Source organism: Balaenoptera ricei, chromosome 16 (assembly GCF_028023285.1).
Source record: "Balaenoptera ricei isolate mBalRic1 chromosome 16, mBalRic1.hap2, whole genome shotgun sequence".
In the NCBI taxonomy this organism is placed as follows: Eukaryota; Metazoa; Chordata; class Mammalia; order Artiodactyla; family Balaenopteridae; genus Balaenoptera; species Balaenoptera ricei.
Window position 1 is genome coordinate 48,558,581 of NC_082654.1, and position 24,078 is coordinate 48,582,658.

Below are 24,078 nucleotides of genomic sequence, written 5' to 3' on the forward strand. Positions count from 1 at the left end.
TCCCGCATAGATATGGCCACTGTGAATTAAAAATAGTTAACTGTAGCCACAGGGGCCATGGCCAGGCAGGAAAGGGCTTTCAGAAGGGACAGTGTTTTTAAAGTACAGGAGAAGCAGTTGGTCTGATGGGAGGGGGAGGCTCTTCCAAGCAGATGGGACCACATTTGCCCAAAGGTAGAGATGGGAGAAGACAGGGTACATTACGATAAAATATGGAAGTGGGCCCATTTGGAGCAAACACTGTGCAAGATTGTCACAGGAGAGAAACTTAGAAAAACAGTGAGAGTCAGGCTCCCTGCACTGTGGTCGTGGGTCTGAGTCCTCTTCTGGACAGTGTAGGAACAAATGATGGTTTTTAATCAGGGACATGACATGATCGGACCTGATCTTTAAAAACTCACAATGGGGGTGGCTTGAAGGTGTGACGAGGCAGAGTAAGCTGCTGGGAGGGACCACCTGCTTTGTTCTCCCTATGTCCCTGCTCTCAAGCACTTCTGCTCCTTGGCAGAAGCATAATTGATGGGTGAGGAATAAATATATGAACTATCTTACCTACCACTCCACAATGGCAGCCAAAAAGCTCAGGCGTGGTGTAGATGTTTGACTGTAAGTCTTTATGGACTGCATATTTATGATCTTAATTCCCCAGGAATTGACTTTCTTCTTTTAATTTTATTTTTCTTGATCTCATTTCTTTATTTTATTGCATGCATCTCATCTGGATATCATAAATCCTCTGGGGATTGAGTCAGACTATAAATAAATACATGGGATTAACATAAACTGGATATAATACTCCAGTAATACCACGGCAGCAGCTGACCCACAAGGCAGATGGTCACAGCTGTCCCTTTGCACCTGGAGGGGCCCCTCCCTCACCACCAATCTTCCTTCACATCCTTCCTCCTCCTTTTCCTCCTCCTCCTCCTCCTCCAAGTCTCAGCTCAAGCTCAGCTTGTTAACATTTTAATTATTTCACCTACCTAGACGGTGGGGGTCGCAGGTCAGGGACTTGTGCCTTTTTCTGTCAGTATCCCCTGGCCTTAAGCCAAGGGCCTGGGATATGGTAGGAAGTCAATGAGTGTGCACGGAATGTCAAAGGAGGGAATGTCTAGAGCAGAACTGGGTGTTTAGGAGATGAGAGAGGGGTGGGGGTCGAGATACGTATGCAGATGGAGTCACAGACATAGATGTATTTTCTGATGCCCTAGGCAGTGGTCCCCAACCTTTTTGGCACCAGGGACCGGTTTTGTGGAAGACAGTTTCTCCATGGACCAGGGGTGGGGTGGGGATGGTTCAGGCCATAATGCGAGCGATGGGGAGCCGCAGATGAAGCTTCGCTCGCTCCCCCACCACTCACCTCCTGCTGTGCAGCCCGCAGGCCTGGGGGTTGGGGATCCCTGCCCTAGAGAACTGGAATGGCACTTGACAACTGGCCACTGCTGCTCTCCTCCTGGACCACTCCCGCGTTTGATCTCTGTGCTCCACTTATAAGGATCTCGCTCTGTTCTCAAATATACAAACTCCCTCCGACCGTTGATCCCTGGCCCTAGCTGAGTCCTTTTCGGGAATTTTCATTCCCCAGGTGTCCAATGGCTACTCTTCCCTCTCAGCTTTATTATCACTTCCAACCTATGGCAATCACAAGTCAGTCTCCAGCATATCATCTATTGCCTTCAGATTATGTCACAGTAGCTAATATTTTCTCATCTATTCCCTTTTGCTTACAGTCTATTTCCCCAAACTGAGAGCAGATGCCTCATCTGTCCCCCAACCCATACAGCAGATCCTAGACATAGAAGTCCATGAGTCAGGAACCATTTACAAGAAACTTGAGTTATTTGTAGTGAGGTGGATGGACCTAGAGACTGTCATACAGAGTGAAGTAAGTCAGAAAGAGAAAAACAAATACCGTATGCTAACACATATATATGGAATCTAAAAAAAAAAAAAAAAAAAAAAATGGTCAGAAGAACCTAGGGGCAAGACGGGAACAAAGATGCAGACCTACTAGAGAATGGACTTGAGGATACGGGGAGTGGGAAGGGGAAGCTGGGACGAAGTGAGAGAGTGGCATGGACATACATACACTACCAAATGTAAAATAGATAGCTAGTGGGAAGCAGCTACATAGCACAGGGAGATCAGCTTGGTGCTTTGTGACCACCTAGAGGGGTGGGATAGGGAGGGTGGGAGGGAGGGAGATGCAAGAGGGAAGAGATATGGGGACATATGTATATGTATAACTGATTCACTTTGTTATAAAGCAGAAACTAACACACCATTGTAAAGCAATTAAACTCCAATAAAGATGTTAAAAAAAAAAAAAAAGAATTGATCAGACACTCAAGGCTCAGCTACTCCTTCTATCACTCCTAATTGTATTAGTAGATACACTAGCACCCACGGACCCCTGAGCGGCCTCCCAGGCCCCCAGGCCTGGACTGCCACACTCTCTTTGGCTGTCTTCACTCTTTCCTCCAGGTTCAGGCCCTCCTCCCTTCTATGCCAGGCCTAGAGCCAAGTTTGCACCAACCCCCATTGACAACAGCGGAGAGAAGAAAATTTCAGAACTTCCTGTTCTGAGACTTTGAAAGACTTTTTTAATTAACCAAAATGGTTTCTCATAATAGATGGGTCCCAGGGCGAGAACACGACTGTAACTTACACGGCAGGCGCCTCGTGGCCGATCTGGGAGTGAGGACCTAGTGATTGTGAATGGCAGCAGTGCCTTGGGAGGGCCCCAGACTTGATTCTCCACTCCAGGACCATCTGCCGTTTTATCATTTATATAGTTTGGGACACTTCTGTCTTGTGAACTCTAAAGCGTTTTTGCATCGATGGATACGTTTAAGTTTTAAATATTCAAATTTAGAGAAATAAACAATCAAAAAATGTGTTTTCCCTAGTCATAAGTCACAGTTTTTAAAAACTGAAAGCCTTTCCTGGAATGATGATACCATACCCAACCACAACATTAGTTTTTGGAATGCGGGTATACCTCACATTAGGAAATCTAATCTATAAAAACCTGAACCTCAAAATAGATACCTGGCTATAACAGGCCTTCAAAGTAAAGGACTGTATTCAGTTTTCAAAAGGATTCAACCCAGGATTTCTTTAAGTTGCCAAGTTCCTAAATTAATTTCAAATCGGTTTTAATTTATAAAATATTGACCTATACACATTTTTTTTTCAGAAACCCAGCTACTGTAATTCTTCTTAGATACAATATAATCTCTCTAGGGAGATAAATAACCAGACTACAAGGATTCTTTAAATATAAGGTCATGTGTTACTCATCTCTATATTCTTAGGACTGCTATGTCTTCAATAAATTCATATGTTGCTGAATTGCATATGATGAAGTATTTATATACCTTAAAACACCGTGGGTTGAGCTGAAGACTTGGACCTGGAGTTACTTTGAAATATTCCTCAGTGACAGCCATCATATATGGTATATAAACACAGCCTGATTTTGTAATAAAATAAAATACTATAGAAGAGAAAGGAAAGAAAATCAGTAAATAACTAGCAGAAGGAGGTGAGACGATCTAGTTAAACTTTTCTAACCTTTTCAGACTAGATGTTTCTGTCTTTGGAGAAGAAACTGAACATTCAGCCCTAACAACTTTTCAAAAGATGATTTAGATTCGATGTGCCTTTCAATGGGCAGTGGTCGTGACCTTATGTTGAGAATATTCCACTGACTTGTGGAACTTCCATAACCCCAGTGCCTGCTCTCTTGGAGAGGTTTCAAGCTATCATCTTGCTGCCAAAAGCAAAACAACTTTAACCCCACTTCTTGTGAGGCTGAATGACCAAAAGTGCACTCAGAGAGGTGGCTTTGGGCTGCTCCAAGGTGGCAGAGCGGCACCTGTGCTTTTGTGGAGCACTGTGATGGAGCCATCCCTTAGTGCCAGTTACGGTGACCAGCAGGAGACGGGACCATGAGCCAGCCATGGGATGAAGTGAGTTACTGTCAGTATTAAATATTCGTTTATTGTGTGGACTTTGCATCCTTAATAAGTCATGATATAGTAGATCACGTTAAGTTTTAAGAGTAAACAGTTGACATATATAAAATGGAATATTACTTAGCCATAAAGAAGAACGAAGTAATGCCATTTGCAGCAACACAGATGGACCTAGAGATTGTTATACTGAGTGAAGGAAGTCAGACAGAGAAAGACAAATATCATATGATATCGCTTATATGTGGAATCTAAAAAAAAAATGGTACAAATGAACCTATTTACAAAACAGAGATAGAGTCACAGATGTAGAAAACAAACTTATGGTTACCAAGGGAGAAAGGGGGGGAGGGATAAATTGTGAGATTGGTATTGACATATACACACTACTATACATAAAATAAGTAATCAACAAGGACCTACTATATAGAACCGGGAACTCTACTCAATACTCTATAATGATCTATATGAGAATAGAATCTAAAAAAGAGTGGATATATGTATATGTATAACTGAATCACTTTGCTGTACACCTGAAACTAACACAACATTATAAATCAACTATACGCCAATAAAAATTTTTTTAAAAAAGAGCAAACAGTTGAGAAGAAAATTCTGGTAGAGAAATTCTATGTGCTGGTTGAAGTAGGTACTTGCTGCACATTAGGAGAGGGTCACTGTTATGCAATTTTAGCAGAAGGATCCCCTGGTCAGGTCAGGGTCTCTGCTAGCCTAGCCACTGTCCTTTGCATGAATTGGAAAAAGGAGTCCCCTCTGGACAGATGGTGCCCTTCTCCCAGATTAATGCAGACCACTCCAGAGCTCACAGCTTGCCAGCAGAGCTTGGACAGAAGTCAGGGTCCACCTTAAACTGCTCTTCTCTATGCAGAGCTCTGGTCCCGTGCGGGTGAGTTTTTCGGAGCGGTGCCACTGCTCACCACAGTCCAGCTGGCCTCAATCCACCACCAGTCTTTGTGCAATGATGTCTGCCCCCACCCACCCCAGGACATAAGCCTCTCCTCTGCTGGGACTACAGGGATGTCTGCACCCACAGTGATGAGTAGCTAGTGGTTCTGCAGGCTCTACTCATGGCCAAGCCCTGACATTGATCCTCTCAAGAGGACAAGAGACAGTCTCTCTTAGGTCAATGTATTTCTCTCTGCATTTATCTGAAATCTTGTCCCCACATAACTTAGGGGCCTGGATCTGGCACCAGCTAAATCCATCCCTGAAAAAAATCATCTAAGAAATGACTGAAGAGGTTCAATATCATGAGCAGAACTTTTTCCTCCTCACTGAACAGGTGACATCAGCTAGATGCTCAAATGGCCCAGTGGCTTCAAGGGAGAAGATGGCAGAGGTGGCACCACAAGAATTGAGATCTTGCAGTAAACTGTAAGCTTTAGTAAAGAATGGGCATTCCAGGGTTCCATTAGGATTGTTTGAAGAAGGAAAGCTTTGGGGCTTTGGGCATGGTGGCTTCTGTCTTGGAAGCCTCTTTTCCAGAAAATGTCTAGAGACTGTGATGTTTCAGGAAGGGTTCTAACCTGATGAAGTTACTGTATCTAGAACTACAACACGCCCATTCCAGTTATAATAATTCATCAGAAACCAGGGGGCTGCCCTAAGAAAGCAGAAAAATGTGAACTTGCAACCATGGACGGCTGGACCACAAGTCTGATCTGGGCAGCTTCCATCTTCCCTGTGTTATGTAGGGACACCTGCTCTGAGCAAGTCACTGATGAAATTCCCTGAGCCTAACCTGATGGAAAGAATACATTTAAAGATTTGACCTAAAATGCCTTTAAAGGGCAAGCTCAGCTAGAGAATTTAAGTTACAGAGAGTTTTCAGAAAAAAAAAATTGGTTGTGATATTGTTAAACACAAAGGACACAAACACACATGCTAAATAAAATGATCAAATAAGCACAAAAGCATAAAGCACAATAGCAAATATATCAACTAAAAGCTCTGTCATACAGCACTATAACCTCGCAATGATTCAAACATTGAACAACAAATGGCAACTTTAATATATACCATTAATAGCAAAATGTCTGCTTTACTGAAGAAAAAAAACCCAAAAACTATCTTGCTCTAAGCAGTTTTGAAATGAATATTTGATTCAAAACTTCCCCTGTGCATATAATCGCATGCTAATTTACATTTTAATTACTTCCTAAGAAATCAAAAGCATTTGTTGACAGTAGAACATAATGTCAACTTCACGGTGCGCTGTTGGTGGATGCTTAATGAACTTAATTAGATAATTAGTGATGTTAATTATCTTTCTATTATGAAGATAAAGCTGTCTCACAAATGATGCACTTGGTAAAGAAACATCATTAAAGGTATCAGTGTTTGCTTTGTTCATTTACTTCTATTTTTCAAACTCCTGTAACAAGGACTTGTGATAGCCTAGTAACGTTTAAGACTCTTAAGATGGGAAAAGAAAAGCCACCGTTTCCATCAGCCCGATACTGTCCTTCCCCCTCATTCTGGACACTAACACTGTGCTGGTGACGGGGCTGCTGTTTCACATCCCCTGCTGTAGGGACCTGCGGTCCATAGTCAGCTGTGGTGTGGAGTCTCTGGTTCAAACCATGTCCTTCCTTTGGGCTCTAATATAAATTGTTTTAAGAATGGGATGTGTGGGTGTGTGTGTAAAGAAGAGAGATAATGAGAGGGAGTGTCCTGGTTGAGTGCCCAGAACACTGGCAGAAAACCTAAAGGGCTAATTCACACACACACACACACAAACCTTGCCCTGGCCTCGGCTGCATTTCTATGACCCTACAGTGCTGTGTTCTCACCTCCACCACCAGGATGCTTTGCTGCCCTGGGAAGCTCCATTCTGCATATGGTGTTGGAACACAGCTGCCTGCATGACCAAGGGCTACAATACATAATATACAGACTTTACTTTCAGTTGAAGTGAAGAAGGAAACTTCAGAGGTTTAAGAAATCAGATACTGGACTTCACCGTTTTTCTTTCTTGCATTCGAATACGGCCACAACCAGAGCGTAATGGAAGTCCCTTCTGGAAGTAATCCTAGTCCAGACACACCATGAAGAGCTCTAAGGCCAGGCTGGGGAGAGTGGCATTATTTTTAGGGTGAGTAATCTCGGGAAAAGCATCAAGAGAAAGTGTTATTGGCAGCCTCGCCCACCACAATTAAGAAAACCAAGATTCCATTTATTAGAAGATCTCAGTAACAATGCTCACGTCAGTAGAGGGATTTATACTTTACAAAGTCTTTTTTAAAAATTATACTTTCGTTCGTTTCTGAGTGGTTTTATTCCTCTAACAGAGAGTCCCATTTAATTACTGGCTCATAAGACGTTTCCCCCCACAGAGCACTACTGGGTTTTCCAACAACACAGCATTGCGATTTCTCATAAAGTCCGTGTTTGCAGGTTTTCTGAATCACTCTTCTCTTCTCCATGGTTTCCAATGGTTTGTCCCTCCAGCCCCGCTCCTCCCTTGATTTGCTGACACAGGGTGTCTTTCTGCTCTCCTGCCCTACAGTGAGGACGTTTTATCAAGGCCTCACCAATCTCTGGGTCCTCTCACCCCTTCAACTTTAGAAGTTCTCATGCATCTTCATTTTCCCCCAAATTTAGGCTACCTGCTTCCAAACATCTCTCTTAAAGGCACATTCATCTCCTGGGAAAGTCTTTTTTTTCTTGCCCAACATCATGTTGAATTTACAACAAGTTTAAGTAAAAATAGTCCCTGTGATGACCTTTTAAATTTCAGATTTTTAAAATTTCCTACACCTTCTTAAAGATTTTTGATTATAACTCTTTTACAGTAGAACATCTCTGGGAATTCTAACTTCCGTTTTCATAGTTGCTTTTTGACTTCCTTGGCTGGTCCCCTCAACTCCACCGCTTACTTCCCCTTCATTTCGAAGCCCATTCTTTTCTATTTTCAAAACACTCTTCTTAGCCCTGGGGTGCTCCTGACTCATGAGCCTTTTGCCCAGGTGAGTGAAATCTGAGGCTTTTCCACCTCAAGGGCTGTTCACCCCTGGACACAGAGGTGCCAAAACACTGAATTGGAAAGCACTGTGTCCCATCAGACCTCAACCTCCTTCCTGAAACAGGGGAGTGGGATCCTCGGGGACTCACTACACCTTCAGCCTCAGCAAGACCGAAATCTCTCAGCAGCAGGAGACCAATGCAAACACGCCAGAAAGCAAGACCAAGAGCAGCTTGATCACTCCCACAGCGACTGCTCAAGCCTTCCAATTCTGCATGCTTGCTTCCCCTGCAATTTTTATTTGGGTTCCATGACTTCTTTAAAGAGAAAATAAGTATACAGGAACATTTACACATGAAATGATATGATGTCTGGGATGCTGCTTCATAATTATTCTGTGCAGAGGGAGAAAGCGGGTAGGGATAGAGAAGAGACAAGATTGGCCAAGAATTGAAATTTGTGGAAGTGATGGATAGATACATGGGGATTCATTTTTTATTTTCCCTACTTCTGTATCTGTTTGAAAATTTCCACAATGATTTTTAAAAGGGATAATGGGTAAAGTTCTCAGAGTGGATGGTCAAAAATGTCATTTTCCTTGCCAGGGACCTGAGCTAAGGCTGCTTTTAGTACAGCTGTCACCCCATGGCTGGTCTCGGCCAGCATCTCATCCTCCACTAGGGGCGGTGCTGCGCCGTGGCTGAGGGTGAGTGATAGTGGGCCTGGGCACACATTCAAGGAAGTACCCAGGGGCAGGTCCACGGTCATCCTGCCCACACAAGTGTCCAGTCTCTGAGATCGTCAAGGCCCCCAGGCATGGGCACTGCTGGTTTTGCAGGAGGCTCTTGTGCGTCTGGGGGGGGGGGGGCCTCGCCCACAGGGCAGCCCTTAGAGGACCTCATGGGGCCTTGGAGTAGATGTTTAGTGCTTTCGTGTTCTTGCCAGGGCAGACATAAAATTCTTGCAGAAACCTGTCTTCGGTATTTTAGCAACTGCAGTGTGCGACCCTCTGGCTTTGGGTGCCTTCTCATCCCCTTCTGTTAATTCTCACCTGGCCCTGGCTTCCCTACGTGGGCCATGTCAACATTCTAATACATGGCTTTGAAGACAGCAACTGGAAGCTTGCTCAGTTATCTCCAAAGGCCATGGAGATGTGGAAGACACAGAACCCGGCCCTGCCCCACCGGCTCTTGCTCCTCTATAAACCCTCTAAGTTTGCTCAGGTGAGGCACACATGGCCCCTGCATGAACAGCCGTCCACACAGAAGGAAGGTGGGGTGAAATCTAGCTCATACTTTGCAGAACAAGACCTGGGTCAGGTGGCTGTGTGCCCCTCGCCCCAGAGGGGGTCCCACCTCCTTACAGGGTAGAGGCGGCCCTGTACTCTCAGCGTCCACCCTCTGGTCCCCGTTCTCCGCAGAGCCCCACAGAACCATCTGAATCCCACACCTCCCACACCTCCTACACCTGGGCACACTACACTCTCTTCTCGAGGCCTGATTGAAGAGCCCCGGAGCTAGGGCCTCTGTTTTCGGTGGCCCTCTTTTTTTTTTTGCTCACACCAGCCTTGATTAAACAATTTCTCTTGTGTACTCTTTGGTTTCCACTGCTCCAACCACTGCCTTGCCTCCATCATCTCCCACCTGAATGATGCTACAGCCCCCAGCTTGTCCACTCCCCCAAGAGCCCTAAACTCCAATCTAACCTGTACAAACAGAAAAGTGCCATTCCCCTGCTTAACCCCCGACCTATGGGCCCCAGTGCCGCCCTGACCTGCCTCCATGCCCATCCTGCCACCTGCAGCCGCTTTGCCCATCCCCCTGCTCACAGGCCTCACAACCCCTTCCCACCGGACCTCTAGCTCCTGTGTCCCATCTGCCCATTTTCTGTTTGCTGATGTTTAAAAAAAAAACAAAACAGAGGATGACACACTTTATGTTTTGGAATAATTTTGGATCCACAGAAAAATAATAAAGATAGTACACAGAACTCCTGCTCCTGTCAGCCCCTCACCTGGTTTCCCATAATGTTAACATCATACATTGCCAAGGTGTGTCTGATAAAACCAGGAAACAAACACTGGTTGTTGATGTTTTTTCAACTTGTTTTTAAACAAGGAAGTTTGAAGCTGAGCAGATGAGCAAAGCCGCTCCTACTGCTGGGAAGAGGGGTGGCTGGCAAGAGTGTGTGCCCTGGGTCCCTCCAAGCGGAAGGGGGCATGATGAAGTGGCTTCCTGGACACCCTGAGTTGTCCTTTGGTAACCTCAAGGGAGCCCGAGGTCCCAACCTCTGTCCCACAGGCTGACACCCACAGCCTTTACCCTGGTAGAGACGATGACTTCACGCTTTGGTCCCAGAAGGGACTGTGATGGGGGTCAGGGGGAGAAAAGGAAGAAATAACATCTCTATATCAGCCTTGCCTCAAAGTTCAGCTCACCTGCCAAGAAGAAAACATTTTCTACTGAAAATGAAGATAGGTAAAAGGCATGAGGAATCGTACATCGTGTGTCTCACTCCAAGGAACAATGTATCAGTGCTATAGAGCTGTCAGCCACTGACATGATAAGGAATAACACCAAATGAATAATGTTTCCTCCAAAACCAACTCCCTTAATTACAAGGCCCGTCTTTCCAGAAGAGAGACAGAAGATGCAGAAACACCAATTTCATGCACTTGCGCCTGAATAATGTCTCCATGCTGCTTTTTCCAGATGGCGACCTTCTCACTGGAGGGACTAATGATGTGGGCATATTTAGGGAAAAACCAATAACAGAGTCTTTAACCTTCAACAACAAAAAGCGTGTTATACAAAATGTTCCTTGGGATACATTAGAAAATATCAATTACATTGCTCACCGAGGTGTAATCAGCTGTAATAATCAAAATTAATTTTTAAAAATAATTAAACAGACCCCAGGGCAAATAGTTGATGCTCTTATCCTATGACATCACAGTGTACATATGTACCTGAGAAGTTGTGCCTTCTGTTAGCAACAAAGGCATCTCACGCGGATGAGTGATGGATGCGGGCTCTGAAGGCTGGTGAGTTTCATCCCACAGAAAGGGGCGGGGGGGGGGGCTCTGTGCAGCTCCCTACACATTCTTTAAGAACCTTCTATGTACCAGGCACTGTGCCCAGCCCAGACTGAGTTACTGGTAGGAGATGCTGCTCAGTAAAGACGCAGCTAATTTTTTTTTAATTAAAGCACAGTCCACTTTGTTTCAAAAATAATTTGTCTTTTAAAATTCCACAAGACAGTATAAGCTGTAGAAAAGATACATAAATCAGGCTGGAGGTAAAATGGGGCTCAGTGAGGAAGAAAGAAGCCAGGGAGAGATATGTGTGGGTGTGTACACGTGTTTTGCAGAAATTTATCCCACTGGGCATGTGCAGTTACACCAGTTGGGCCACGCTTATCTCTCTGGCTTCCAAGTGCCCAAATGAAAGAGGAAAACGTAATGGTGTCAGAATTTCTGCTGTTTGAGTTGCTGTGGAAAAGCACAGTCCTTCCTGGTGTCAACAGTTGAGGGAGACGTCCCCCAAGGCTGTCCTCTCCCCACTGCAGTCCAACCACACTGGCCTTTGCTGCCCTATAACCCCCAGCACACTCCTGCCTCTGTGCCTTTGTCCGGTGGTCCTCCTTGCCTGATCACTCTTGCCTGGAGAGTCACAAGGCTCCTGTCCTTCCTTATTTCTCTGCTCTCACACCTCCCTGCCAGAGAGGGCTTCTGGCCACCTCCATCTAAGTGGCCCAGAACCTCTCTCATCACCCTCTCCCACTTACCCTGCTCCACTTTTCCTTATTGCAATTAGTACCTCAACATTTACAAATGTATTTATCTTTTTACTGTCTATCTTCACCTCCTAGAATGCAGTCTCCATGAAAGCAGAAAATATGTCAGTTTTTCTCTCTTCTGTAACCTCAGTACTTACAGCAGGGTACAGAATAAGCACTTAATAAAATTTGTTGAATGAATGAATAAATAGATGGATGGATGAGACCTCAACTGATGCAGAAGACAACATCTTCAGCAGCTCGCCTTCACCAAAGACAGACAACTTCAAGTATTCCTTCTTCCAGATCTCTCAACGAGAGCCAAGAGCAAACTGTTATAAGCCATTTGTAAACCTACATGGTCCCAAACATTGCTGTTTACTCAAGCTTCTTTCAGATGGGCTGTTTCTCAACAAATCTCCCCAGGACTCGGAGGCACTGAACTGTGCCAGTGACAGTGACCTGGCGGGGGGTGGGGGGTGCCACTGGCAAGACACAGCATCAATAGCCACAGGGGTTCCCATAAAATGCATGTCCATGCCCAGCGTCTCAGCTGTCCCTTCCACAGCTACCCAGCCAGACTGACCTGACCTCCTGGGGACAATGCTAACTTGGTCAAGGAGTAGATGCTCCAGGGAAGCCCAGGGGAGAGGGGCTGGACCCCTCCTGCCACAAATGGCATTAGTCAGGAGCAAGTGCTTGGGCACAAGCGGGGATGCTCCTGCTTCCCGTGCTAGGTGCAGCTGTACCAAGTGTGAGATGGTCTTGTCTTGCCCTTGGCAGAGAGAGCTATACTGGAATTTTGTAAAGCACTTGCACTTTCCAAGTGCTTCCACATAGTCTAGTGTAAACAGAGTACATTCCCAGCTGTAAACTCAGGAATTGAGGCTCCGAGAGGTTTTGGAGTTGACTAAGGGTGTGCTCAGAAGTGCAGAGACTATGAAGGAAGATCCTGTCTCCACTCTGCCACTTCCTGGCTTCAAAGACCTTGACTTTTTCTTTCAGATTCTATTTCACATCTATAAAATGGGATTAATAATAGCTGTGTGATGTCACTGGCACGAGATCTCAGTTTTTCACTCAGTCAGCCAGTAAGTCTGTGGACAAATTTAATGAGTAGTGTCTTCCACAAGCCAATGCACTGAAGACACAGCCTGCCCTCAGCTCTGAACACCAGGGGGCCGGCCAGCCTAGTCAATTTCATCTCCTGTCTTTCATTCTATCTTCAGGCTCTTTCTCCATTTGTCCTGAAGCCTATTACTCCTGAACCTTGGAAAGAAGAAAGCCCCCTTCTCCTGGCAGTCTGGGCACTTACAGGCTCTCTTCTCCCAGTATCCTCTCTTCTCCCCATCAGACACTGACCACAGTGGACAACAGACCTATGGTGACAGCAGGGCCCAGATTCTGAGCACATGGGATTTGGAGTTAACCTCAATCTCCAAAGTTACATGGGCAGAGTTCAAATTGTGTAAGATGTCTGTCAACCGTCTACCCCACTCCCTGGGGAATCCCTTCCCACAGTTTCCCACAGTTATTTGTCCCATTGTGCAAGTCAGGAAATAAAGACTCAGGGGAGTTAAGTGAATCACAAACCAAGGTCTCTTGGGCCTAAGGCCATGCCTACTGAATGACCACCTTCTGCCTCTGAAGGTAAGTCGGTGACCCCATGATTAGAATATATGACAGACTGTATTTTCCAAGGAGAGCCTCAGCAATATTTCCAGTACTATGGTCTCTTGCAGAACCTTGCCACTTCCCTACCAGGATGTAGAGTCTATTGCCCTCCCCATGAACCTGGGCAGAACTCTGTGCCTTTCTGGACCAAAAAGGACTGCAGCAGAGGTGATGCTGCATGGTTTCCAAAGCTGGGTCACGGAAGGCAATGTGGCCTCCACCTCTCTCTCTTTCTCTCTCTCTCTCTCCATTTTTCTCTCTCTCCTTCTCCCTCCCTATGGAAATTTATCCCTTAAAACCCAGCCACCAGGTTGTAAGGAAGCTCAAGACACACGGAGAAGCCATGTGTAGATGTTCCGGCCAACATCCCCAGCTAAGGTCTCAGACTAGAGCCAGCAGCAACCCCCAGATGTGAGAGTAAGTGAGCTTTCCAATGATCCCAGCCGAGGCCCCAGACATCAGGGAATAGAGACACCGCCAACCCCTGCTGTGCTCCAGATTCCTCACCACGGCATCCACGATCACAAAAACTTCACTGTCAGTGTTACCGAGTTTTAGGATGCTTTGATATGCAGCTTTAGAGACGCGGACTAGAAAACCCTGACAGTTCAACCCCACAGGGTCAAGAGGATCCACCACCATGTCTCCCAACGATGGCACCAACACTTCTGTCCCCCTTTGCTGCGTCCACACACCCAGCTCCTGCTGAGCTGTGGGTTAGGGCTCTCTGAGTACACCTGACTCAAAAAGAGAATGGGAATAAGGATTGGTTTGGGTTTTAATGCCAAAAGGAACAGCTGCTCTTGGCACTCAAGTGGAGCCCATATTTGCTTCCGGTTAAAGCTAACCTAAGACCTGACTCCCACAGATGTAGCCTCAACTGGGAAGTCACATGCATTACCCGTAAACGCTCAGAAGAACATGGAGTTAGATCACATCCAGTGACAACAGAGAGAGAGGACATGATACATGGGAGTTTGAAGCGAACGCCTGATGTTCTCTAAGGAAAAGGGGTCTGGGCTCACCTCTGCTTTGCACTCAGGGTTCTTGGTCTGCCGCCCGGGCATCAGCCTCATGGCTGAGGACAAGCTTCCACTCCATGAAGGGACTTTGCTGTGGTGTCCGACACTTGAGCGACTGGCCAGTGACTTCTTTTCAGATGCTGGCGACAGAGAGGCAAAGACCATCAGAGGTGAAATTAAGAGGGAAACAAACACACACTATTTCTACAGCTGGCCTGGCTTTCAAAGGGCAAGCCAGGGGGCACAAGCCCAGTGTGCCTGCCTCCAGTAAGGAAAACAGCCCAGGCTACAGGTTTGAATTACTGTGAACTTCGTGATGCTGAAAGACTTAAAACAATATATGAGCCATAACTTGAGAGTAATGACCTCTTTAAAAAGAAACTTAACCATTATTCCTACAGCTGCATTGGCTAATAGAGTAAAAATGTTGAGTCACTGGTAGAATGCAAGGGAGGTTAATATCTTTGGGATGAAGAGTTTTACTTGGAACATGAAGAACCTGAGGCTCCAGGTCACTGCATGACTTGGTGCAAGGTTTCAAACCTGGTAGGTGAGTATCAGGGCAGGACCTAGCACCCTAAGTTCCAGAGCCCAGGCTAGAGCTCTGACATGGTGGCCCTTCCCTCTGAGAGATTACTAGAATCTGCTGCTTGGTTGGCACCTCTGGCCTTCCTTTCACCAAGATGCAAAGCAGCATTCATTCTTTGTGAGCAAAGATTCATGAGGCTTCAGTGATATAAATGCCACCCGCCAGAGGGATGAGACAGAAGGTCTGGTGTAAAAGGCTTTGGGCCCTGAGTGAAACCCTGGGGGAGCCTGGTTCTGTGAGACTCAGAAGTTCCATTCCCTGAAGCCAAGTGGACAGAGACCTAGGTAATGCTGCCAGGCCTTGAGCATCATCTCTTCCCAGAGTGGGGTGACCTCCTCAATCTTCACTTCACTCTCTCCAGGTTTCACAGAAAGATCAACCTTGAAGTTATCCTCCAGCTCCTGCCGTCTCTGTGCCACGAGCTGCTGCCAGAGAGTCTGAACAGTCTTTTGGATGTTGTGCTGGACTAATGGAGAGAGTACATCACACAATCAGGACAGCCTCAGTGCTTCTCCCAGAGACAGCCAGGAGATGGCATATCATGGTTGTTTTTATGTGCATCATTCTTGAACATCACCCCAGCTTTGCAAGCTCCAGCCAGATAGCCGTCAGTATGTAGAGATGCAGGACTGATAGCAATGCTACCAACATCCTTGTGAGCTGGCCTCTCCCCGACCTCTACCACCAAGTCCTGCCTGCTTCACATGTCCAGAGCTGGGAAACATGATTGATGGGCTCAGTGAGCCCCTTTCTCCCACCCCCAATTCTGTTAGATACCAAACAGAGAGATACCTTGTGTAAGCTCTAGGTAACAAAATAGCTCCCCCCAAAACAGCTCCTTCCAACCTTGACTTTTATGTTGGCCCCTCAGTGGAATAGACACTGAACCCAAGACTGTGCCCAGGGGCCCAGGAACCAAGCCAGTTCTCTCTCCTGGCACTGGATCATGCTTCCAACTACCTACCCACCTCAGTGCCCTGGATTTGCAGAGAGACAGACGAATTTACCAAGCCAGTTCTACCTGCTATACCCCATAAATATAATCCCCTGAATTGTGCCTAACTTCCCTCTGATCTTGGGTCACTGGGTCCGCCCTTTGGTACCAGCCTCTACAGTTTGTTTTTCTCACCCTAGGGGGATGGACATTTCTCAGTCCACTCTACTAGTTAATCCCAAAACGCAAATGTTCATGTTGTAATTAACATTACAAAACAGTAAACTCTAAACACACAAGATTTTTGAGCACTGGCTTTGGGCACCTATCTGACCAGAAAATAAGGATCTTTGTGCCTACCACCTGGCATCACAAGATATCACAAGGTAAGTGGCACAGTTGGCAAACTAAAGTGGTGGAAGAAGGTCTGCTGAGGCTTCCTGCATCAAGAGGGAGAAATCTCTCAGACACATGGATCTGGCTGCCTTTTTTTTTTTTTTTTCCACAAACTGCCATCCTTTTAACTTGATTCGATATTATCAAATCCAAGAATAAACTCCATTAAGCCAGAAATCTCATAAAGTAATGAGCTTCTTTACTCCATTCCCATTTTCTAGAGAAGAAAGCTGAGAGATAGATAGGTAATGGCTTGAATTGAGTGATACGGCACACCAGTTTCCACATCTAGTGGTCCAAAAGAAAAGTCAAGAGACCAGCTGAGAAGTGAAATCAACTTATAGTGAGGTTCTCTGGTATTTTAGTACACCAAGTTCTTAGTCTCACCAAGTCTCACAGAGCTTTCTCTTCATCTATCTATCCATCCATCCATACACCCATCCATTCTATTTCTTGTATACAAAGATCATTCAAATTTTATTCTCTATCAGGTTACCTTGCTGCATTACTATATTGTTCTAGGATTTCCTAGGACGTCTTCTGTCTTTTAAGAATCTTAGTAATATTTGCTTCCTTATCTTAGGAAGAAAATACTGAAGAATGCAACCCTAGCAGTTACCACTATCTTCTACTCCCCCCAAAATAAACAACAAATAAAATGTACCATTGCTCAAGCTTGGGAAGTCTTCTCTTTTTTCTCTCACTTCTTCATTTGGAGAAAGAAAGACTTGATGATAAGGAGTCATTCTATGCTTGGGTTCCAATCCAAATCCTTCTGGATAACTAGTAGACAAGAGATTGTTCACTATGAACTCCAGTTTCTTTGGGATCATTGTTCTTTATTACAAATAATTATCCTGCAAACTCAGTACACATCAATATGAAAAAAACTTGTCTAATCAAGTTAAAGCAAACACCTATGACAACGTCCATGACAGGTATTATACAAAAGCATTCTAGAAAATAAGAAAAGCACCTTCTCTTTGTCCCTATCTTATTAAATCCAATCCATGCTCCCAAACAGACCTCCTCAACCTCTGCTGGTTTCTCCATCATGAGAACTGGTCATTTCTTTTTGCATTTAACTCTGCCTTTGCTTGGCACTAATCTCATCCCTCATGGAATGGGGCCGGGGCCAGCTTCATGGGCCTGTGACCTGTGCAGCTGTGTACGGTCCGAACTCAGAAGGGTCCCATGCTTGGGCTCTGCTGTCACCATCTTGAAATTCTTAGTAATTTTTGAATAAGAGCCCCGCATTTATACTCCGCTGTAACCTTGCACATCATACAGCTGGTTCTAAGTGGGGCGCAGCGGTTTACATATTAGGTTCCCCATGGACCATGTGCTCCAGAACTCCTGGCTGTGTTCATGTCCAAGTACCCTCTTCTCTGGGCCTCTCACCCAACCAAGCAGAACAGACATTCAGTACAAGTTTGTGGATTGAACCAAAAATGACAAACAAGGAAATGAAAAAATAACCAGCATATAAGGATGTCCATTCTTGAAATTTCTAGAATAAAGTCCCTTTGGACTTTGGAGGCCGCTTTGATATACATAGGGATTTGAGGAGGGCAGAACTTCAAGCACACAAATCAGCTGGCATTCTGCTCCTCTTAACCATGCTTCCAGTATGGATAGGGCCTAATTCTTGAAATACAGAAAAGAAAGAAGCACTTCCCCAATTTAATCCATACACTGAAAATGGATTATTTTATTTCAAACAAATAAAAAGGCAAGTACCTCCTCTGGGCTAGGAGTGTTTTCCAGTGCTTCCCAGAGTGTTTTTAGACAAGTCAACTCGTGGTTTGTAACGTTCAATAGTCAACTCGACAGGATTTGGGGGATTTTTTTTCAAGTAATCAAATTTGTACTGGGATAAACACAATTGAGAAAAGGACAAGAATAAAGTGTAATATCTCATAGTCCTCTCTTCCTCAACATGGTTCTATTAATAAGAGATAATATTCTCAGGCAGTATAATGCCAAGGCACACATGATGTATGATATATACTTACTACCACACAGAAGGAGAGAGAAAGTACACATACACAGAAAAATCTAACGTTTTCAAACTTTGAACTTCAGGAAAGGGATTTAAATAGCTTAATTTAATAATTTAATGTACTTGTATTTCTTTTACAAGGATGCTTATGGATGTCATTTTATATCACAAATTGTGTGTGTGTGTGTCTGTGTCTGTGCGGCTTTTTGGTTTGTTTTTTTTTTTTCCTGCAAGCAAAATTATTCCTGGCTTGCATGATTTAATTTATTATATATTTTCCCATTCTAAGATTTCATGTATCAAAAGTGAGTATTCCTGAAACCTGGCTGCATCATAAAATCAATGTATGTATTTAATGTTGGAGTTTTCTGCCTGCCTCTCCCCACCCAAATTAAATCAATGAAGTATCTTACAGCCTGAGAATTATGGAAATATGGTAAATTATTATTTCATGATGCTCCTAGCTGCTCAGTCACATGGACAGGTTTGAGGACTACTTACCGTATTATCAAATATTGCACATAATTTGGACAAACAGATAAACAAAAGGATTGCATCATCTATAATTGATCGACTTCAATCAAGTGTCCTCTAAAGCTTTCTTTCCTGCATTGACCACTGGCAAGCAAGGAGACAAGTGGGCAGCTCTAACCTTCTTGCACTGAGCAGCAGAAGACAATGCATGAGACACATGAGGAAGCTGGCGTTAGAATTATAGGTGGCAAAGATAATGTCCCAGTGTTCCTGAAGAAAGCCCAGGATGTTGAGAAGGCTGAGGCATTCGGAGAGGGACTGCTGGGGCTTGGAGAGGCAATAAAGAATGACTTTATTTAGACTGCTGTATAGAGCACCGATGACAGCGTCTCTCTGAGAAGAGGCGTTCTCGATGACCTGTGTCATAAAATAAACACACACAGACACATACTTGTGAACACTTTGAAGTTTAGATACCAACCCAGTTAACGGTGAAAATGATACAATCTCAGATTCTTTTCTGTATTTCAAAAAGTGACATTTCTAAAATCAAAAAGGACTACCTTCCTCAACCTTGGAGCTTCTATTTAAGTGGATGATCAATAAAGGGAAATCAAACGTTTAAATTTACCAAAAATTGGTGTTAAAAAGTTAAAAAATTAAAAATTTACCACAGTCATATTACGTTAAGTAGACATGGGGACCAGAGATTTCTGAAATACTGGTAACATGGTTGACATTCAGTATATAAGAACATGCTATTAATAGGGTCTAGTTTAAAAAAATGTTATTAATACTAGTTATCAGGTATAGATTGTTACAATATTCCAGTTACCATGCTAAGCATTTTTGCATTTCTTTGCATATGTTTACATATATTGCCTCATTTAAACATCATAACAACATTGTGAAGTAGACACTAAGATTATCCCACCTTAGGGATAAGAAGGCTGAGAGTCTGAGGGGTAGGAGAGGTAGGTGGTCAGCAGGAGTCAAACCCACACCAGACACTTGAGCCATGCTCTTAACCACTATATCTTCTAAAGGAAATGTGCATCCAAAGGATTTTAGTTCATGAGAGATTTAGAGGGGGAAGGCAGAAGGTCCTGATTTGTGGCCTTAACACCGAAGCCATCCATCTTTTTGGCTTCACTGAAAAGAATCCATAGAACAAAAATTATGTGCAAAATGTTTCAGTCTATTAGAAAGTTCATTTGTTAGTTATAGATTGCTCTCTTCAAACCTCATAGGTAATGCAAGTGTTTATACTAATTAAGTTTTATTTAAGCCTGCTGGAATTTGGGGTTCATGTTTTAATCATCATCCTCTCCTACTCTTCAGATGGGTCACATCTTTCAAACTGAGGTTAAGAGGTGTGCAAGTCACAGGCAGCGAGCAGGAGAGAAGAATGGTAGATGAGGGCAATGAGAGTCCTTGGGCCTGGCACCCTGCTGAAGACACATCAGCCCCAGGAGGCACCAGCTCTTTGATATTAGCTCTGAGTATTTGCTTAGACCATTGGGGAGCTGCTATAGATTGAATGTTAGTGTCACCCCAAAATTCATATGTTGAAAACCTAGTCCCCCAGTGTGATATATTTGGAGATGGGGTCTCTTGGAGGTAATTAGGTCATGAGGATGGAGCCCTCATGATAGGATTAGTGCCCTTATAGGAAGAGATAAGTGAGAGCTTGCTTCCTCACTCTCTCCATCATGTTGAGGGTACAATGAAAAGATGACCCTCTCTAAAACCAGAAAGAGAGCCTCACCGGACAACAGATCTGCTGGCACCTTGATCTTGGACTTCCTAGCCTCTAGAACCCTGAGAAGCAAATGTCTGCTGCTAAGTCACCCAGTCTATGGTACTCTGTAATAGCAGCCCAAACTCGCTAAGACAGGAGCTCAGTGGCTACTCTCATTTTCAACACGACCTCCCAAGAATCTGATTTTAATCCCCTCAGAGCTGACAAGGGATATTTCTCCCTTCTAGGAGTTATTCTTGAAGAAACCTCTGAATACATTCTTTTCAGGTTGCCTACAACTGTGCATCAGCCAGACTGACTATCACTCTAGGAACTGTGCCAAGGCCCAGTCCTGGGATCTGCAGGGGACTCCACAGACAGAAGAGTGCTGGGGGCACTGATGTCATTGTCTCTACGAGGCAATGAAGAGCAAGGAGAGGGGCTCTCCTGGATTCTGCCGCAGAGAATGCACCGAGAGCTGCAGGCAGGAGCTGCTGGAGGCAGATTTCCACTTGGTAAGAGAAAGTGCTTCCCAACAATCACAGGTGTCCCGCTGACTGGAACCCCCTTGTACCATAGAGAGCTCCTCACACAAGGATGGTTCAAGGAAACAGTGAATGGCCACTTGTCAGGAAAGGTTTCCAGAATGAAATGAGAAGCAAGGACCAAAAAAAGGGTTCAACTCTAGAATTTTAAGATTGTTTGAGTCTTTGCGTATGCGTGTGTGCACATATACAATGAAGAATATGTACACATGTGCACACACATACTTACATCTAGGTGTATCTACAGGCATGCACTGGCATGCATAGGTATGTATGTAGATGGAGAAAGAGATAGAGAGAGAGGGAAAGCACATGCAAGAAAAACAGGACCAGGTAAAAATAGACTCTTTCTTCGAATTCAGAAAGGCCCAAATATGACAAATGGAGGTGGATTTTATAGAAGAAAATGAAATAGAACTTTTGGAGATAAAGACGTTTTTCGCCCTTTGTTGATGAGGAATAACAATAATTAAGATTAAACTAACATTTACAGTAAAAACCCAAAGTGGGGTGTGCAGAGTCTAGGAGGTGCCTGTGCAGGGGGCTGCGGCCCCTAATTATCGAGATGGATCTCAGATGGCCCAAGGTGAGAACACTGTAGGGTGCTCAACATCTACTAGGTGTTAACCTGGGCGGTAACAGTCCTCCTCCTTCCTCCCACCCATCTCAGATTCTATTTCCAGGAAGGACAGCAGGTCAATATGAACCAAGTGGACAGCAGCCAGCAGTGTCATACAGATACCTGGTGGGTCAGCAGAAGCCTTATTTACCACCACGGCCAACCTGAGGTTCTTACCAACATTATGTGCTCCATGATGAAGAGAAGGATATGCCTGGGGTCTGCTGAGAACATTCCACTGTACAGCTTCTCCACCAGCTTCTGGATGAAGTAGGAGATGCTGGCAAGTGAAGGAGCAGCAGCAGCTTCTGCATTTGGCTGAGGCTCTCTACTGCCTGGGGGTTGGGGGAGGGTGACAGACCAAGGCTGAGAAATCATCGGTCTAAACTGCCTTCTCTCCACAACAATCTCCAAGCCCCTCTTGGTAACCAACCACATCTTACTCACCTCTTTACACCCCATTGTAACCCTGTGTGTACTCTGTTGCTCCAAAAATGGGGTCTTATATACAATAGGTGTCCAATGAACACACATTTATTCAAAGTAAATCAATCTTGAACAATCGGTGATATAAACCAAATGGGGAGGAGGCAAGTACAGAGCAGCATTTCTTCCAGTGGCCATTTGGAAGAATAGTGGGTGAGAATTTAAGGCATAGGGTAATGGGAAGGCTGTCATGGTGACCCAAGGCCCTGCTGTTATTTGGGAAGAGGATGAAGCTGTAAGGTCAGGTCATCTATCTGTGCTCACCAACACAGCAGGCATTGTGCTCAGACATGGATGCAACGATCTCAGTTAATCTTTAAAGCAACCCTCTAAGTTAGCCACGATTATCCTCCTCACTCACAGGGTCAGGCACCTGCCCGGAGTAACACCACCGTCCAGTGACAGAGCCATGCTCAGAATTGGGCTATCAAGCTCACGCTTTTCATCACTCCACTACCTTACCACATTTCAGATACCCCAGAAAACCAAAAGTCAGGGCTTCTGCACTGTGGGGCAAGAGGAGTCCAGAAAATGAGCTGTATCACTAAGGATTCCATGACTCAAGAACCACAGAAAGGACTTTTGTTTAATCTTGTCGGGAAGGTACAGCTGCCTCGGAACCAAATGTTCTGAATGAAGTTTCAGTTTGAACTTCTTAGGGGCAATGGCAGCGTCTTCACCCAGGTTCGTTCATTTAAGAAACATTTGCTGTGCCCAGGCATAGGTGAGCAGAAGAATGTTAAATTCAGGTTGACATCTTGACTCCCCTCATAGGAAGAAGAAAATTCTACTGAAGCTAGAGGAGAACTGATTTTGGCTCAGAGAACAGGACTTTCCATCTCTGACTGACCCAACAATGGCAGGGGTGACATGGAAAGTAGTAAGTATGCCATCCCTGGGGTCTCCGAGCAAGGTCACTGAGCTCTTGTTGTGAACAACAAGAACAGGTGGAGGGCATCTTCCTGTGGTTCCGAAAGCACCCTACAGTCCTGCAGCCTAGACTTCCTCTAGAGTCCTGGGGTCAGTGGCTGGCAGGATTGTGGCTGTCCTGCTCAGCTGTCAGCAACTTTGTGTCAAGAACAGGAGGAGCAAGTCATCCACCCTCACTCACCTCTAAGCATTGGTGCCTGACCTCCACTCGTCACATGAAATATTTCCATGGTGGAAAGCAAGACCTTAGACTGAAAGTCTCGTTTCTGTTGGCTGGTGGCATTGTCTGGAGAAGCCTGGAAGTAAACCCTGGACTAAGACAGCAGCCACATGGCCACGATGTCCACTCAGTGCCCACCAGGTCCCTCTGCCTGGCCCATGTGCTAATACTGCCACTGCTGGGAGTGTGGGCTGCCAACAGCTCACAACTGCCCCTTCTCTGGGGCACTGTCCTCTGCTGACCAAACTGCCTCAACTGGGAAGCAATGCCTACTTCCTAGGGCAAGGAGGCAAGGGGTGGGGGGCCCACAGCCAATGACCACCTGTCAGGTGCCTTAAGGTGGGGCCAACTCTGGGATGCAGATAGCACACTACTGCTCTGATCCAGGCTACTGCTGAGACTATGTCCTGGCTAGGTTCTCCCTTGTCCTCCTCTGCACCCCTTCTCTGCTTTCCTGAGAGCACCACCCCCCAAAAATTACTTCCACAAAATCCCTGTCTCAGGCTCTGCTTCTAGAGACCTGGCTAAGACCTGCCCTCATTCATCTATTGACTTGCTGCTTGGTGAGCTCCCTGCTCTGCTGGGGCCTGTGGTTTCCGGAGGACGCCCTCCCACCAATCACTGCAGTGCCAGGAGAGGTGCCTGACCACCAGCCAACTGGCGTGGACAGGCCTGGATGAGCTCTCTCAAGAGATCAGCCCTCAGGT

General features: G+C 45.2%; 1 protein-coding gene across 2 annotated transcripts in view; it reads right to left on the reverse strand.

Annotated features, from left to right (window-relative positions):
• WDFY4 (WDFY family member 4) overlaps positions 1-24,078 on the reverse strand; it is a 252,587-nt gene that overhangs the window by 118,643 nt on the left and 109,866 nt on the right. The window contains exons 33-39 of one of the 2 annotated variants that reach the window (XM_059899979.1): positions 23,333-23,447; positions 23,054-23,060; positions 21,913-22,063; positions 19,009-19,247; positions 17,019-17,137; positions 15,305-15,490; positions 14,439-14,575 (exon numbers count right to left, since the gene is read on the reverse strand). In XM_059899979.1, the coding sequence (XP_059755962.1) occupies positions 14,439-14,575; positions 15,305-15,490; positions 17,019-17,137; positions 19,009-19,247; positions 21,913-22,063; positions 23,054-23,060; positions 23,333-23,447 (954 nt within the window). Of the gene's footprint in view, positions 1-14,438; positions 14,576-15,304; positions 15,491-17,018; positions 17,138-19,008; positions 19,248-21,912; positions 22,071-23,053; positions 23,061-23,332; positions 23,448-24,078 lie in introns of both variants that reach the window. The other variant, XM_059899978.1, reaches the window with a different exon arrangement.